The sequence below is a fragment of the Galeopterus variegatus genome, unplaced genomic scaffold, assembly GCF_000696425.1.
Source record: "Galeopterus variegatus unplaced genomic scaffold, G_variegatus-3.0.2 Scaffold670, whole genome shotgun sequence".
Lineage (NCBI taxonomy): Eukaryota > Metazoa > Chordata > Mammalia > Dermoptera > Cynocephalidae > Galeopterus > Galeopterus variegatus.
Window position 1 is genome coordinate 255,562 of NW_007726781.1, and position 17,545 is coordinate 273,106.

At 38.5% G+C, this 17,545-nt stretch overlaps 1 protein-coding gene across 2 annotated transcripts in view; it reads right to left on the bottom strand.

Annotated features, from left to right (window-relative positions):
- PIGU (phosphatidylinositol glycan anchor biosynthesis, class U) overlaps positions 1–17,545 on the bottom strand; it is a 98,440-nt gene that overhangs the window by 56,575 nt on the left and 24,320 nt on the right. For both annotated transcript variants that reach the window (XM_008571241.1, XM_008571242.1), the window contains exons 3-6: positions 15,897–15,956; positions 14,947–15,009; positions 8,039–8,148; positions 5,780–5,880 (exon numbers count right to left, since the gene is read on the bottom strand). In XM_008571241.1, the coding sequence (XP_008569463.1) occupies positions 5,780–5,880; positions 8,039–8,148; positions 14,947–15,009; positions 15,897–15,956 (334 nt within the window). The remainder of the gene's footprint in view (positions 1–5,779; positions 5,881–8,038; positions 8,149–14,946; positions 15,010–15,896; positions 15,957–17,545) is intronic.

Below are 17,545 nucleotides of genomic sequence, written 5' to 3' on the forward strand. Positions count from 1 at the left end.
GGTCCCTGGTCCGGTACGGGGGCAACACTGAGGGTTGCGATCCGTTGCCGGTCCCGGTCCGGTATGGGCGCGACACTGAGGGTTGCGATCCGTTGCCGGTCACGAAAAAAGACAAAAAAAAAAAAAGGAAAATAATTCTGCAGTTAGTGACTCTGCACCATAAAGCTTTACCTATATTTATTATTACTTTAGGATAGGTTCTCAAAAGTAGAAGTAACAAATCACAACTACAAACATTCTAAGACTACTGCCAAACTGCTTCCCAAGAGGATTGTACAAATTTATAAGTCAACTTGCCCATGTGGGAAAATGCTTATTTGATTGAACTTTTGCCAGCACTAAGAATTATCTTCTAAAATATTTGCCAGTTTGAAAGACAAAAAAAGAAGCCAGTTCTTTAATTTCAATTTGCTTTTCTTTAGTAATTATCTATGGAGTTGAATATTTTTTCATATTTTTGGTCATTTATCTTCTTTCTCTTGTGAATTTTCCCAACTGTTTTCTTTTTTAAAATAAAAAATTAATTATTCCTTCATTTTTTTTATTAAGTACCTAATTATGTGGTACAAATGTGAAATGTAGAAATATGACTTGCAGAATTTATAACTGAACTAACTTTATTGTATATACTGTTGGTAGGGATTATTAACAAACTAAAAGAGTTAGAATGGTTCAGGGACCTAGCTAAAATAGAAGTCTTCAAATATTTTAAAGGATTAGACATGTTGTTTGTGACAGTCTCTATTTATAGTAGCCAACAATGAAAAACAACTTAAAAGTCCAGCAAAAGGGCTGGGACCCCATGACAAATATGTATGAGGAATGGAAGTAGAGGTGGGATGGGGTGATGAAATTTACTTTTCAATTTATATGTCTGAACTTCTTTTATTCTTACTAAGTGCTTACTAAGTGCTTGGACAGCTTTTAAAATTAAAATTAAATATAAAGAAAGGGACAGATATGTGACCAATGTCAAACATGATTTGCATGAAATAAGTGGTAAAAGTAAAACAAAATCATGTGTAAAACACTGCAAACATGTCTATGAATTCATTCAACAAAAATCTGGAGTGATATAATAAAAAGAATTTACTCTGTGGAATCAAAAACAATGTAGCCTCAAAAGAGATCCATGTAACTTATTCATACATTTTTTTCCTCCCAAACAAAACCCTTCCATTGACTTAAAGTGCCATAAAAAAATTTTTTTTAAATGGCGTACTTCATATTTTTGTGTGTGACTCCTATTGCAAGCACCTGAGGCCATATCTTCAGTCTCTCTATTTTTGTTCTCGGCTCTTCTAAAGGTGGCATTTCCTAAGGCCAGGGATTGGTTACTTCTGCCAGGCTGCAGCATATATTTCTTATTTTAATGAACACTAGGCATCTTAACAGCCTATCTGAGCCTGCCACTATAGAAACAGGGACTGAGGCAGGGAGTATTCACAGACAGCAAAGTGACTTCACTATTAGAGTTGTTTCTGACAAAATGACTACAATCTTCAGAACAAGATTATTCAGGTTATAAAATGTCATTTTAAGCAACCTGATAATAAGTTAAACTAAAAGGCCTATAGAAATCCACCCATAACCACTCCAAGAGAAACAAAGTCTTATGACAACCTAAGTCATTCTCATGTGCCACCCTAGAAAAGGTAAGTGCACTATAATAAAAGGTTCTTGGTACAACTTTTTACTCTACTTCCTGAGCTTGCAAACTACTCAGCAACAATTCAGTCCTATGGAAATAAGGACTCTCATATACTTCTTATGAAAGTATAAATTTAGCAATAAATTTCAGAAATCCTAAATAAATTACATACCTAGTGGTACAATAATTTTATTTCTAAGTCTGTATTGCAAGGAAAATAACTGAACGTGGGTGTAAAAAATTATGGTACATTGGTTAATTGTAGTACAATTTAAGTAGCTGAAAACTAGAAAATTACCTACATATTTAATGGTATAGGTTGATTAAAGAATTTCTATACATTCATTCACACAATGGAATAGTATGCAGCCATTAAAAACGACAGACTAGATGCTTATTGATATATGTGATAGACTGTATTATTGGCCCCAATTCTCCATACCTTCCTGTTTCCGGGACCTTTGCCATGTAACTTAGCCATGCCTTCCCACTGTGGACAGGATGGAAATCTCCACCCCTGGGCTCAGCCATGTGTTATGTTTTGATCAATGGGATGGGAGCACATGTGATATAACAAGAAACTTAAAAAGCGCATGTCTGATTAGGCTTGCTTACTGTTGTACCTCTGCCACTGCTATGAGAAGAACATGCTTACATTAGTCCCCTGGTCGAGGAGAATGACAGACATGGGTGCAAAGCCCAGCCTAGATTAGCAAACTCCACCCAGCCACTTGTACATGAATAAGCCCCAATGAAACCAGCCAACTGACTAGCCACGTCCAACCTAGAGCAACTGACCTGAAGCTGACTTACAGATGTATCAGCTAAATAAATGCTTGTTGTTGTTTTAAGCCACTAAGTTTTGGAGTGATTTATTAAATAACATTTTTGTGATACTAGTTAATTGATGCAATATTTAAAAGTCTGGATGAAAAATGGGAGAAAAATCTGGAAATATATATACCCCAAATGCTAATGGAGGGACATCTAGTTAAAAATGGTAGATCAATCAACGTGTTTATCATCTCTCCCTCCAAAAACCTCACCAAAATGACAATAAGTGAGTAAAACTGGTATTAAACAACGAAGAAGAGAAGAGTATAGCAAGATAAAATTTAACACAACAGTAAAAACCATAAAGCAGATGAAAGAGGGGTAAATTACTTAGTAATATGGAAGAAATTACAGCTCAGTGGTATACAGAGAGGAATACTAATAAAAATTAAGCCAACTCACCCCACAGAATTTCTGAGAAATTCAGCACCTGAGGGCATCAGGTACTATGGAAGGTGAGGGTAAGGTACAGAGGTGAAAATCAGGCTGAAAGTTTGTATACAGACTTGTTAGAACCACAGGTCTCAGAACCACAGGTCCCACCAACTATGTGCAGCCAGGTGACTACTCCACATACCCCATCCCTCTAACTTTCTACTCCACCTGCAAGGAGACCACCACTCCGAAGAAAGTTAACTAAAGAGGCATTAGGAGGTCTAGGAGCTACTAAGCACAGTAAAGAGCTAAGGACAGGTGGGGGCTGAAAAGTAATGAGATTACATGAAAGTCTATAGACTGAAATCAGCCACCTTCCCTGTTCCTGCTCTCACAACTCCAGCAGCCAGTCACATGCAACCTCTACCCCAAACCAACTCCAACTCTGCTGCTTCCCAGAAGAAAACTGGAGGATTCCTCTCTGGAAAAACTGAATAGTTTCAGAGGAAAATAAAACCTATGGATGATGACATTTAGGGATGCCTCCAACAAAAAAGGCCAGCCCACTGCCTGATCTCCCTACAGTGAAAATAATCCAGCAACAAGCCCTGCCCATGCACAGAGTCTCCAGTCAACACATTAGTACCTCACTCTTAAATAGAAACAGACAGTCAGGATCCCCATACGTAAGAGAGAACCCTCACATAATAAAGAAAGAGCCTAAAACAAATGGGAATTGGGGGGAAGAAGAACCAAGAGGACAAAGAGTCTATGCTTGGGACAAATGGAAACTAAAAAAAAAAAAAAAAAAAAATACTCAGAGAGATAAGAGAGGATATTGTGGTGATAAAAACAGGATGGGGTTAGCTGGTTAGCAGGGCTGGTGAGAGTGCAGCCTTGCAACACCAAGGTCAAGGATCTTCATACCAACCAGCCACCAAAAAAATAAATAAATAAAAATAAATAAATAGGATGCTTCAAAGAAACAAGTAGAGACCAAAAAAGGACATACAAATATAATAAATCAAATAAAAATACAATAGAAGAGTTGGAAGATAAAAACAAGAAAATATCCCAGAAAAAGAAAAAGTAAAAAGATGGAACAAATAGAAAATAAAATATGCATATTGACCAATGAAGAAAGTCCAACATCTCACGAAAATCAACTACATTGTATATTAATAAATTTAAAAAAAAAAAGAAAGTCCAACATCCAATAGACATCCAAAACCAGAGGACAAAGGAGAGAAAAATAGTACTGGAACACCTTCTATAACTAAAGGACACTAGTTTCCATATTGAAAGGGCCTACTGAGTGCCCAGCATAATGAATATAAAAAGACCCATGTCAAGAAACAGCATCATGGGAGCCGGCCCGTGGCTCACTCGGGAGACTGTGGTGCTGATAACACCAAGGCCACGGGTTCGGATCCCATATAGGGATGGCTGGTTAGCTCACTGGGTGAGTGTGGTGCTGACAACACCAAGTCAAGGGTTAAGATCCCCTTACCGGTCATCTTTAAAAAAAAAAAGAAAGAAACAGCATCATGAAATTTCAAAACACTGAGGATAAAAAAATCTTAAATCTTTCAGAAAGAAAAGTTGAGTTAAATTAAACAAGGCCATGAAATTACTCAGCAGCAACCAACATGCTAGAAGAGCAAAGTCATACCTTCAAAATTCTGAAAGAAAAGTTATTCCAGTCTACAATTCTCTACCCTACCCAACTATTAATTTGGTGCCACACTAGAACAAAGATATTTTTCAGACATGGAATGACTCAAAATATATATCTTATATACCCTTTCTTTGAAAACTACTAGAGGAAGTACTCCAGAAAAACAGAGGAGAAAATCAATAAAGGAGAGAAAGAATCCAGGAAAGAAGGAATACAGCACAGGAGAATTATGAAGGAAAATTCCAGTATGAATAGCTCTGCACTGGGCTCTAAGAACAACCAGGACAGATTTGGGCAGGATGAAGGATGTGAGAGGGACGTCTCCAGAAAAATAATGGAACAGACCATCTGATATATTTAAGTGTTGTTAAAAAAAAAAAAAAAAAAAAAACATTGTTAGTACTTGACAGATCTAGTGGAGCACATAGAGGAAAAAATAGTGCTTGGTACACAAAAACTAAGCAAAAAATCAAGTAATAAAAGACAAGTATTAACTCCAGGAAAAATAAAAGGCTGCACAAGAAAAAAAAAAGTAATCATATTTACTACTTTGGGCACAACAGTGAATAATACATATACAGTAGTGTCATAAAATATAGGTACTGACTACTGATTTAATCACAACTGTGATACAACTGCTGTAGGAAAAACAGGCAGGGAAGTGGAGATATTGGTATAAAAGACCTAAATCTTTTATCTCCCATAATAGGAATGCAATAGATAGTGTCTAAACTTTATAATTCATGAAATAGCCATGTAAGGACTTATGTAGAAATATGGAAATAAATACTCGCAAAAGCCAGAAAGTAGTTGCTTTGAAGAAGTTGAACTAGGGGTGGGAAGAAAGAGGCAGAATACTGCTACTCTCATTATAAGGCTTTTAGAACTTTTTAAAAAACTATGTTAATAGTGACTCTCTGAGTAGCAGATTTTCAGGATGTTTTACCTTTTTTTTTTTTTTTCTGGGTAGCTAGCCAGTAGCAGGATCCGAATCCATGACCTTTGTGTTGCAAGGCTGCACTCTAACCAACTGAGCTAACTGGCCTGCCCTTCAGGATGTTTTAATTAATTTTTTTCCTCTTGATTTACCTAAATTTTCTATAATAATCTTGCACTACCTGTATAATTTTATAAAAAGTGTTTTTAAGTGTTGCAGTTTTTTAAAAACAGCCATAGCCTAAGTGTTACAAAACCTTGCATAAATCAGGGACTGAGTTTTATACTCTCCTTCAGGGCCTTACCTTTTATCGTAGTCAAAATGAAGAAAGCAATGAGGGTGTTGTTGATGGCGCATGTAGACTTGGCAACACAAGACAAGACCGTGTAGGGATTTAAGAGATAGCTGGGGAAGAATACACATATTCGGCGTTAGTAACCCCAGTCAATGGACCAGGGAGTCCTGGCTACCATAGCCAGGAAGTTCAAGAGATTTACTAAAAGCATACTCAAAGGAAGACAAATTCTTAGAAATGAGTTCTCCTAGGAAAAACAGAATGGAGTCGGGAGGGGTTGGGGTCAATGAGTTGAATAAAAGGTAAAACTGTCATATTTAATCATCACAGAGATCCTGTTAACTAGCAATAACATTATTCCAGTTTTGCAGATGAGGAAACTGAGACTTGGTGGTTAAGTAACTTGCCCAAGTTTTCACAAGATAATATATACATTCAAAATCAGCTCTTTAAGCTCTAAAGCCAAAGTCTATTACTTTAGACTTCAAAAATAATAAAACTCTACCAATACCCACAGAGCCAGATATCTTAGGAATGGCTACAGTTGTCTCTGGAAAACAGAAAAGTACTTCTTCCTCAATCAGGTTCCTAATTTCTGACATGGGCCACACCAATCCAAAAGGCAGAGCAGCTTAGATTTAGCCCTCTTGGTGGTCAAGCAGTATCCAATGAGACAGAACCCCAAAACAGAATAACTGAATTCAGCAAGCCAGTTGCCACAGAACTTCACAGGACATCTTGACCTTCCACTGGAAAGGAGTTATGCCGAAACACCTAGTCTTTTCCTGAGGAAGGAAAGAACTGAGAAAATGAATTTGAAATGCTTGTGAGTAGAGAAATCTTATAAAGTTATAATGGATTATTATTTTTATTTATTTCTATCCTGCTTCCACAAAGGATTTGAGGCAGCTGAATGAAAACAGATAATAAAAAGTAAAAATAGAAATAAAAAATCAAGACCAGGGAAAATGTAAATAAAAGGAAAAAGTAAAGGCAAGGGAAAGAAGACCAAATGAATCTTCTACAGCCCTGTAATAATCAGCTTTAAATCTGGCTCTAAGTTTCCTGGCAGACAAAGTAAAAATGTAGACCAGTTACGTAATGCTGAATATTAGATAGGAAGAAACATACCAGTGTCTCAGGAAGAGATTATAATTATTAGTCACACATAAAGACCTGAAATCCAATATCTCCCAGGACTGTAAGATTAGCAGTTCTAAAGCCAAAGGCCTAGAAATTGTTGGCATTTTTTTTCCCAGCAATTACAGGTAGGCTTGTTATACAACTTTTAAAGAAATGGTTGCGGCTATTACAAAATTATCCCCTGGAGACATATGAGTCCATAAGGGATTTATAATGTTGTTAAACTTCTGGTTCTACTATGGTAGTTTCCACCAATATTTTCGAAATACACAGATGTGAACTGATGCCCCAAAATTATCTGGTGGAAGGAAAAAAGCCATTTCTAAATAGCAGGTGATGCTCATGAAGCAGCTGCACAGACACTTATCTGGAATACTGAATAGGAAATTCACACACAGAGAGTTGAATAAACTATCCCCATAAGGCCCCTTCTAATTCTGAAGTTCTAAGGGCACAGTTTTCCCATGAGGAAACTTGTCTGTCTTGTTTACAGTGTATCCCTAGAAACCAGTATATTATTAATATTCAATGACTATTAGCTGATTGAATAATTATTCACATTTGTCTATCTCAGGAATTTAAACAGGAATAACCTGAAATAATTAAACTTAATGACAGCACTGGATACTCCTAGAGAATTCTTTCATAGAGACTCAATAAGTTCTACACTTCCCCACGGGTCACCCAGCTGGGATGGGTCTGTTTGCCACTTTAGCTTTCTGAACTACAGATGGGGGACTACATTGTACATGAAACATGGGAGGTGCTCAAAACAATGGCCACATAAAGACCAAACTTTTATTCAATCCGTACACCACAACTGAAAAACTTTTTCTTTAGAAACACTGGTTACAAGTAGGCTACAGCCCACATCAGCATCAAGTCAAAAAGTATTTGTAAAAGGTTTGATTGTGTGTGTCCCTGTGTAAGTCTTTGTCCCAACAGACACAGAATGGCTCTGTCTCTTTTGCTGGCCAGAACTTCAGTTGTGCAACAGAACTACAGCAAATACTTGATGACTAAGACTGCAAACCTCCAAAAATACAACAAATGACATGGGAAAACCTCATCAGATTTTCCTTGCATTCACTGGCACTGAGCCCCAATTTGTCAGGGAATACTTACAACAGGGCCACTTTCAGAGGGATGTACCGCATCTCCGTAGGGGTTCGAATAAGTTCGGCCACATCTGGGGCATACTGGTCTAGTTCTAGAAGAAGTTTCTGCTTTTTAAACTGGAAAAAAAAAAAAGACAAAACACATGAAACAAATTACTTCCCATTGTTTTAGGATGAAGACAAAAGTCCTTTCCATGGCCCACATGGCCCTGCCTGGTCTGGCCCTACCTCTCCAGGCTCATCTCACACTCACTACTCCCCAATTCCACCTCCCACTTGCTGGGTTCCAGCATCAAGAACATACCACATTCCTCCTGCTCCCAGGCCTCTGCATTTGACCTGGAACAATTTCTTCTACTCTTTCCCTACTTAACTCCCTCACGGTCTTTGGATCTCAGTCACATAAGCATTTCCTCAGGAAGGCACACTCTCACACACCACCACCACCCCCAGCTAGGTAAAATTCCCTATTATACACTTTCTTTTCTTTTCTTTTTTTTTTTTTTTGTCTTTTTCCGTGTCCAGCAACGGATCGCAACCCTCAGTGTCGCCCCCGTACCGGACCGGGACCGGCAACGGGATCGCAACCCTCGGTGTTGCTCCCGCACCTCGCTCAGCCAGTGAGCGGGAACCGGTCTGTATGTGGGATCCGAACCCTCGGGCGGGAGCACCGCCGCGCTTCCCAAGCAGCGCACTATAGCAGTGCACCACCGGGCCGGCCCCATCTATTATACACTTTCTTTCATAGCACTGTTCACAGTTATAACTTTTTGCTTCATTTATGTGACTAACTAATGTCTATCTCCCTCACTAGACTATGAGTTCCACGAGGGCAGGGACCATGTTTATTTGCTCACCATGTATGCCTAACACCTGGAATGGGGCAAACAGTAAATATGTGTTGAATGGGTGAATGAATGAGTGGCAAAGCAAAGTTCTTAGCGTTTTGAAGAGTTATCGTCAGTCAGTGGCCTAAAAAACTCCAGAGTTCCATAAGGAAAGCAAAGTATTTTCAAGAAAGGTAGAATGATCCTGAATGTCATCATATCTTGGATTTTCTTCCTCTTGTTTCATGTTTTTTACTTCCACAGAGGAGGTGTAGAATGGTCATAATGAAGAAAAGGAGAACAGATGAGTGTGGCTCGGCAGCTGGATAATTATGAGCGAGTGGGATACGGGTAGAAAGCTCTTGCTTTCCCCAGATGTGTCCCATCAAGTTCATGGGTGTGTTCACAATCATGGGTCAGAATATAGATGAAAAAAGACTCTGAACCCAAAATGCATAGTCCTGCTGGTTTAATGATCAGAGAATTTTATTTAGACAGTATAAAACCAATGTTGTAAGCTATTAAAAAACAATATTATTTCAAAGGAGCCAAAGTAACATGTGCTTAACTACCTGTGTGTGATTAAATATTTAATGATAAAAAAGCATATCACAATAGAATATAATTGCATTGTACCATTTACATAAAGTTAAAAGCATACAGAATAATACTATATGTTATTTAGGGATATTTAAAAATGTAGTAAAAGTTAGGGCTATGTGGGTAGGAATGATAACCACTAAATTCAGAAGGTGGGAGATAAGGAGATGAAATTATCAGAGAAAGGCAAACTGTACGTGTGATTTTTTTCTTCAAGCTGAAAATAGGTTCACAAATATGTATTATTCTTTACCTATTTTTGCATGACTTACATATTTCAGAATTTTTTCAAAAACTTAATTCTTTTTAGAAGAAAATCTTCCAGTTCAAAAGAAAATCAAGAGGTCATCAGAGGAATACAAGCATACTTCAAAAAGTTCATGGAAAAATAGGACCCTGATACAACCCCAGACTTCTTGCATAGGTTTAGGTAGAGGATTAATCAGAGAACCTGACACAAACTTCAAAAACTTCCCTTTGATCATCTCTATGTTCTTCTCACAGTTGGCAGAGTCCAAGTTAAGTGGTGGGAATTAGCATCAATAAGATTTATGGTGCCATTCACAGCTGGGGTTGTTTAATTAAAAGGATAAAATAGAAACTAAGGTGCTTTTATCAGAGAGAAAGGGGCTGGCTCAGCAATCAAAGCACTTAGTGAGGACAGCTGCAGCAGTGACAGAAGGAAGGAGTCCCTACTAGCTAAGAGTCCTGGAGTTCTGCAGCAAAGAGGCTGCCACCTGGAGGGGATGAGCCCCACAAAGAAGGCTTTTGGAAGGAAACACCGAGTCCATCCAGGGGCAGCCCATTCACCAGGTTGGAAGCCAGCCAGCAGGGCTGCACTGAGATGTGGAGGGAACTACCAGCGAAGTGCAGTTCCTAAGCAAAGGAAGTGGGTAACAGAAGAAAATCACTTCCTTGTAACCTTAATCTTCTCAAATACTTAAAAACAGAGAGACTTCCTGAAAGGAGAGTTCCAGGAGGGAAGGGCAGTGAAGTCGGCAGTGCCCACATTCACTGCTACCTTTTTGTCTCCCTCAGTCTCACCAGCACAGCCACCATTATGGCTGGCCTCATAGGCCTGATATCAGCTCTTCTAAGTACTGGTAAAAATCTCTTTTTAAAATCTCCATTGCAAATAGCTAGAGACAGGAAAGTGACTAAAAATCTAAGAAAAAATTTTTTTAATTATACACACATGCACACACCCCCCCCCCAAAGAAAGTATTAGAAGTACAAAAACAAATGAGGTTAGGGAGTACAATTTAAAATCCAAAGGTAAATATTTTTAGATATATCCAGCAGTCTTGACAATGAGATTGAAAGCAATGACATAAGAGTTTAAAAATGACCTGAAGGTGGGCCGGCCCGGTGGCGCACTGCTATAGTGCGCCGCTTGGGAAGCGCGGTGGCACTCCCGCCGAGGGTTTGGATCCCACATACAGACCGGCCGCTCACTGGCTGAGCGAGGTGCGGGGGGAGGTGTGGGGGCAACACCGAGGGTTGCGATCCCGTTGCCGGTCCCGGTCCGGTACGGGCGCTACACTGAGGGTTGCGATCCGTTGCCGGCCACAAAAAAAGACAAAAAGGAAAAAAAAAAAATGACCTGAAGGATAGTGACCTGAGTGTTACCTTTGTGATCATCAACCAGCTTGTACACAGATGGCATGCTTTTCCTTATGTACACTTCAATAGAAATTTTTGAATTAAAAAAAATTTCCCAGGTAAAGCTTTCCTTTCTACCCACTCCCCTATACTTGTCTCTTGGAAGATTGGTTTTACAAGGACGTAATTCCCCTGCTTCAAATAAAAGGCTTTTTCTTTCTTTTCTTTTTTTTTTAAAGATGACTGGTAAGGGGATCTTAACCCTTGGCTTGGTGTTGTCAGCACCACGCTCTCCCAAGTGAGCTAACCGGCCATCCTTATATAGGGATCCAAACCCTTGGCACTGACGTTATCAGCACCACACTCTCCCAAGTCAGCCACAGGCTGGCCTTAAAGGGCTTTTTCTAATCATTGAAGCTGTTTACATCCCCAAAATATGGTGGTGGTGTTGGGGGATGGGGAGGATACCCCACCCCAACCCCATCTCCATCTGGTTAGCCTCAGCACATTCCAAATTCAGAAGCCTATCCTCCAAATATACAACCCTATAATCACATTAAAGGGATACAGGTTTTTATCACTGTCAAACCACCTGCAGCTCTCTTAATATGAATTCTGAGTTCCAAACAGGAAACACCATCTCAGCGAAGGAATGACTAGAGTAATATTGCTTTTGTCAAGTGAGGGAGATGTAGAATGTCATGATTATCAACTGGTCACAGTCAACTGGCATTCATATTCCATAGGCTAACAGCTGAAGATGGGGTGGGGCTGGAGTCCCTTCTCTGCACCACAATTTTTCAGGATGCATTTGGGTATAAACACAGTTTCATTACCAGGGATAAGAAGTATCAAATCCTAGCAAGACTGAAATGCTTCCAGACTATATGATATAGACCCTTCTGACAAAGCGGAGAAGATTTAGAGGAAGACATATGCTGATATTCTATCTAAATCAACAGTTGTATGTTAGCATCATCAAAATGTGCCATCAAGAATGAGCTGATTTTTGACACAGCATAAATAAAACTCTTATCCTGACCAAGAAGCCTAATCCTCTAATAGTCTGAACTTTGAGGATAGAGAAACAAAAATATTCCAAATTTTAGTTTAGTCTTGATGATAACAGAACATAGTGCACTAAAAAACAGGGTATTGACAACTGCTCATTCGCTTTTCTCTAAATCATGCAAAGGAAAAAACACACAAAAATCTCTATGTTTCTACATAAACTTAGAAATAACAAATTAATTTAAATAACTGGTGCTCTAAATTCAAGTCATCTTTCCTAATGACACTGAAGCCTGACTTTGTTTAACTGAAACCTAGTTTCATTACTTCTCCAAAAGCTCCCCCCACCCATTAAAAACTGTTTCAATTGGGGTGTGTATGTGGGGGGGGGGATATTTTTATGACAGCTGAATAGAAAAAAAAGGAGTAATATGATATAGGCATCTCTAATCGACTTTCATTAAAACATATTTCAGTTTTACATTTTGGTTGAAAAGATCTGGCTAATTGTGATCTTAAATGAAAGCTACCAACACTCCCTTAGATATTCGTATCTATATCATATATCACACATATATCGCACATATACACATAAGTACATACACACACACACGCATTTATTTTTCCCCCAGATCCAAAACTATATGTAGATAGATTTTTTTTTTATCATGGATGGGTGTTGGATTTAGTCAGATGCTTTTTCTGAATCTACTGATATTGAATTAATGTGAATTCCAGTGACTCTTAGCAGTGGACCACTCGGCTCATGCACTGATGAAGAACACAGCTAGCTGAGATTATTAATGTGAATCTATTGATATAATTATATGATTTTTCTTTTTTAGCTTGTTGATACAATGGGTTACATTGACGAAGACAATATAACTAAACACATAGGTGCCTTATATTGAGAAATTTCAAACCACAGAAAAGTTGAAAAAAAAGAATTCAATAAACACCTATATTTACCAATTAACATTTTGCTATATTTCCTTTGTAACTACACACATGTGTGCATACACACATTTTTTTTGCCAAACCATTTGAAAGTAAGCCGCAGATACTCTGACACTTCATCCCTAAATATTTTACTCTATATAACTTCAAATAAAGACTGTGGTCTATATACACAACCTATCTTGGAGAAGAAAATAGCCACTGCTGATTTATCTCTGAATTCCTCGGTTTATGAATCTCATGCTGAGTTATTTCATCTGTAGCCCTTAAGGGTATCCTGGTAAAGCATTTCATTTCAGCCCCTACAATTTTCAAGTTATTCTCTGTTAGTTTAAAAGGTTCACTCCCAGGTCTTAGTGATTCTAAAACTCCAAAACATAGTTCATAATCTTTTAGGGGAGGAATTAAAAGACTCTGAGCACCAATAACAGCTTTGGACTCTCAGAAAAAAATGATATATGCACACATACAGTTTTCATAGCATTCCAAGGCTTTTATAGACGCATTAAGACTATAAATGGGGCCGGCCCAGTGGCGCACTGGAGAGTGCACCGCTTGGGAGTGCGACGGCGCTCCCGCCAAGGGTTCGGATCCCATGTGGAGACCGGTTCCCACTCACTGGCTGAGCGCGGTGCGGACGCAACACCGAGGGTTGCGATCCCGTTGCCGGTCCCCAGTACGGGCGTGACACCAAGGGTTGCGATCCCGTTACCGGTCAGTAAAAAAGACAAAAACGAAAAAAAAAAAAAAAGACTATAAATGGACCCAGACTTAAGAACCCTCAGTCCAGATATTTTAAAAATCTCTCTGAGGTCTAAAGTTTTCGAATTCGCCAGCTTTTTTTGTTACTGATGACCAGGGCCACAGAAAGGCAGACTGCTATTTCTGTTATTACTAGGTAACAAAAGTGAAAATGAACCACCAACAGACAACACTAGTGCTGAGATGCAACCTTATCTCACTCCAGCCTAAATCCTTTTAGTGGCTCCCAGCCAATCAAGGAGGACTGTAGCCAAATTTTTATTTTTTATTTTTTTCTTTATTTTTATTTGTTTTGGTGACTGACTAGTATGGGGATCCAAAATCTTGACCTTGGTGTTGTCAGCACCATGCTCTACCAACTGAACCAACCAGCCAGCCAGCCAAATTTTTAAAAATAACTAACTACACAGACAGTACGCATGGTTAATCTGTTAACTCTCTTAGAACCCAGGAAAAGGAGAATGGTTCCACTATGCAATTCCCCTTGGTTATTACATATAGGTTAAGACTAAAGTTTACATCAATACTTTCAACAGGCTTTTAATATGAGGGTACTTCAAAAAGTTCATGGAAAGATTCATACTAATTCTATTTTTCCAGGAACTTTTTTTTTTGTCTTTTTTTGTGACTGGTAAGGGGATCGCAACCCTTGGTGTGATGTCGCCCTTCCAGGAACTTTTTGAAGTACTCCTGTACATGCAAAATTTCCAATTAAGATTACTCTGCAGAAACAACATTGGGAATCCAATTTTACCTCAGACAGGCATAACACAGTGAGTTAAAAGATGTATTCATATTCCTTTGAAAAGAAAAACTTGTGAAAGGCATGGAGGATTTTTAAGGGTCCTCATTAATATAACTGTTGTTCAACTCTGTTGCTACTCCAAAAAGTCTGAACTTGCACAGGTGTGTGGACATTAACAATTATTAATGAGCTACCTAGATTAAGCTGACCTTTCTGTATCTATTAGTAAAACTGTCTTGTGGGTTTGTTCATTCCAGGGCTGGCTGAACAAGCCAGAAGCTTCACTCCCACTTCTTAGCATTTTAAAGCAATTGGATCTTTAAGTACAACATGATCTTTGATTCTTTGTAATAACAAAGACTAGCAGGTTACCAAATTCCACCAGCTTTGTGTCACCCGCTAACTACTTACCACAACTTTATTGAAGTCCTGGATTGCAAAATACAGGGCAATAGCAGTGAGTGCATCTGTTATCTGTCGAGAGAGAAAGCGAAATAATAGGAACTAGAACCCAACTGGTATATATAGGAGTAATGGAATGCTGCCAGGGCTTGAAGTTTGGGGACGGTGGTGGACTATCCAGTACTGAACTCTTACAGTCAGGCAGAACTTCAACCCTCACTTTGACTACCTGAAGATAAGGCCCATTCAGGAAGGTCTGACTGGAAAACCCAGTTAGAAACCATCTAGGCCCACTTCAGTTTGGTATCCCAAACTTGCTCTAAAATTGCAAGTTATTTAAGTTTACTGTAAAATGGGAATACTACCCACTGCTTTGCAAGCCTGATGTATGTCAAGTGTCTAGCACATAGTAAGTCCTCAATAAACAGCAACCATTTTAATTATTAAGGAAGATCTCAGTGGACTTCTTAGGTATTTCTTGACCCAGAGTTTCAAACCTAGACTAGACAAGTTTTTCAAATTGCTGTGCTCTCAAAACATAGTCCTGCAATCTCAATTTTGAAAGTTCTTGCCCCTGAAAGTCTCATCAAGCCTATGGACTCTTCCATAATAACTCCAGAATCTTTTAGCAGAATGCTTAGGAAATTCAAGATGCCTACCACACTGGCACCACAATTAAAGCCAATCATAGAACTGGAGCTAGAAAATTCAAGACTACATAGTGCAGAAGCCAAATTCTAGAAAGAATAAGGAATTAGAACTGGCCAGATGTCAAAGACTATTCCTCGCACTTCCATAACACTATCACAGTTCCATGAATTCAAACTAAAGATATGTTTTTACTTTCACTTTCTGAGAAACTCCTGAGTTCCTAAGACATTTTTTCTTAAAAATAAGAAAACAATAAACTGTAAAACTAAAAATACATACATATCGATTTTATGTGGAAGGTTACTTACCATAAATACCAATTCAGCATAGTCAATTAGGAAATGAAAGAGGTATATTATTAATGGAGTCTGCAGGAGAAAAACAAACACACGAAAAATTAATTTAAATCTTACTGCTATCAGATTCCAGAGTTCGGGGTGGGGGGGAAACTATTCTGTCAGCAAAAATCTCTGTTTCCTAGAATACAGTACTAGGCTGGTTGGCCAGTGTACATATGAGGGAGAATAACTTAGTATCACTGGATCATTTTGTGCCACTGTTGACTTGAGGAAAGGGAATAAATAAAATCTGACATTTGTTAAATATCTGTTGAGGAACTGTTAACACACTAAAGGTATGAGGTGAATTTTAGTTCTAAGACATATAAGAGAGGTCTTCAAAAAGCTCATGGAAGGATTCATACGATCTTTTAGTTACATTTTCCCACAAACTTTCTGAAGTGCCCTCGTATAACAGCCAAGGGGAACTCCATAGTGGACCAAGATTGCTGAACGCATAAAATGAACTGGGAAATGTTTTTCCTTCTTCTGTTCTCTCTTTTTTTTCCTTTTTATGAAGAACCAGACTGTTGCCACCTCTAATAAGTTTCTATAAGATTGTTATTTCCTCCTCAAAGATTTGGGAATATTCACTCACAGTTAAGCCATCTGGCCTGGGATTTCTTTGAGAGATTTTAAATTAAGATTCAATTTCTTTCACAGATTTGCTGTTTTTTCTTTGTCAATTTAGATAAGTAGTGTTTTTCTAAGAATTTGTCCATTTCATCTAAATTTTCAAGCTTACTGACATAAAGTTATTCATAATAGTTTACTTATTATCTGAGGCAATAAATTTTCCTACAAGTATAGTGTTAACCTATTTGTCCATTTCATCTAAATTTTCAAGCTTACTGACATAAAGTTATTCATAATAGTTTACTAATTATCTGAGGCAATAAATTTTCCTACAAGTATAGTGTTAACCTCATCACAGTTTTAAAATGTTGTTTTTTCAATATTATTCAGTTGAAAATATATTCTTTTTTAACTGATATTTCCTCTTTAATTGAGTCTACTTTAAAATGTACAATGTTTAATTTCCAAATATTTGGAAGTTTTCTTTTTATATTTTTATAATTGGTTTCTAGCTTTACTCTACTATGGTCATAGAAAATACACTGTATGGGCCGGCCCGGTGGCGCACTGGATAGTGTGCCGCTTGGGAAGCGCGGCAGCGCTCCCGCCCGAGGGTTCAGATCCCACATACAGACCGGTTCCCGCTCACTGGCTGAGCGAGGCACAGGAGCAACACCGAGGGTTGCGATCCCGTTGCCGGTCCCCGGTCCGGTACAGGGGCGACACTGAGGGTTGCGATCCGTTGCCGGACACGGAAAAAGACAAAAGACAAAAAAAAAAAAAAAGAAAAAGAAAATACACTGTATGATTTTATTTCTTTTTGGCAGCTGGCCAGTATGGAGATCCGAACTCTTGACGTTTGTGTTACAACACAGTGCTAACCAACTGAGCTAACCAGCCAGCCCCACTGTATGATTTTAATCATTCAAAATGTGCTGTGACTTGCTTTATGGTCCATCACATGGTTAATTTTGGTAAGTGCTCCATGTACACTTGAAAAGAATGTGCATACTAACATTTATGGGTGCAGCATTCTATATATG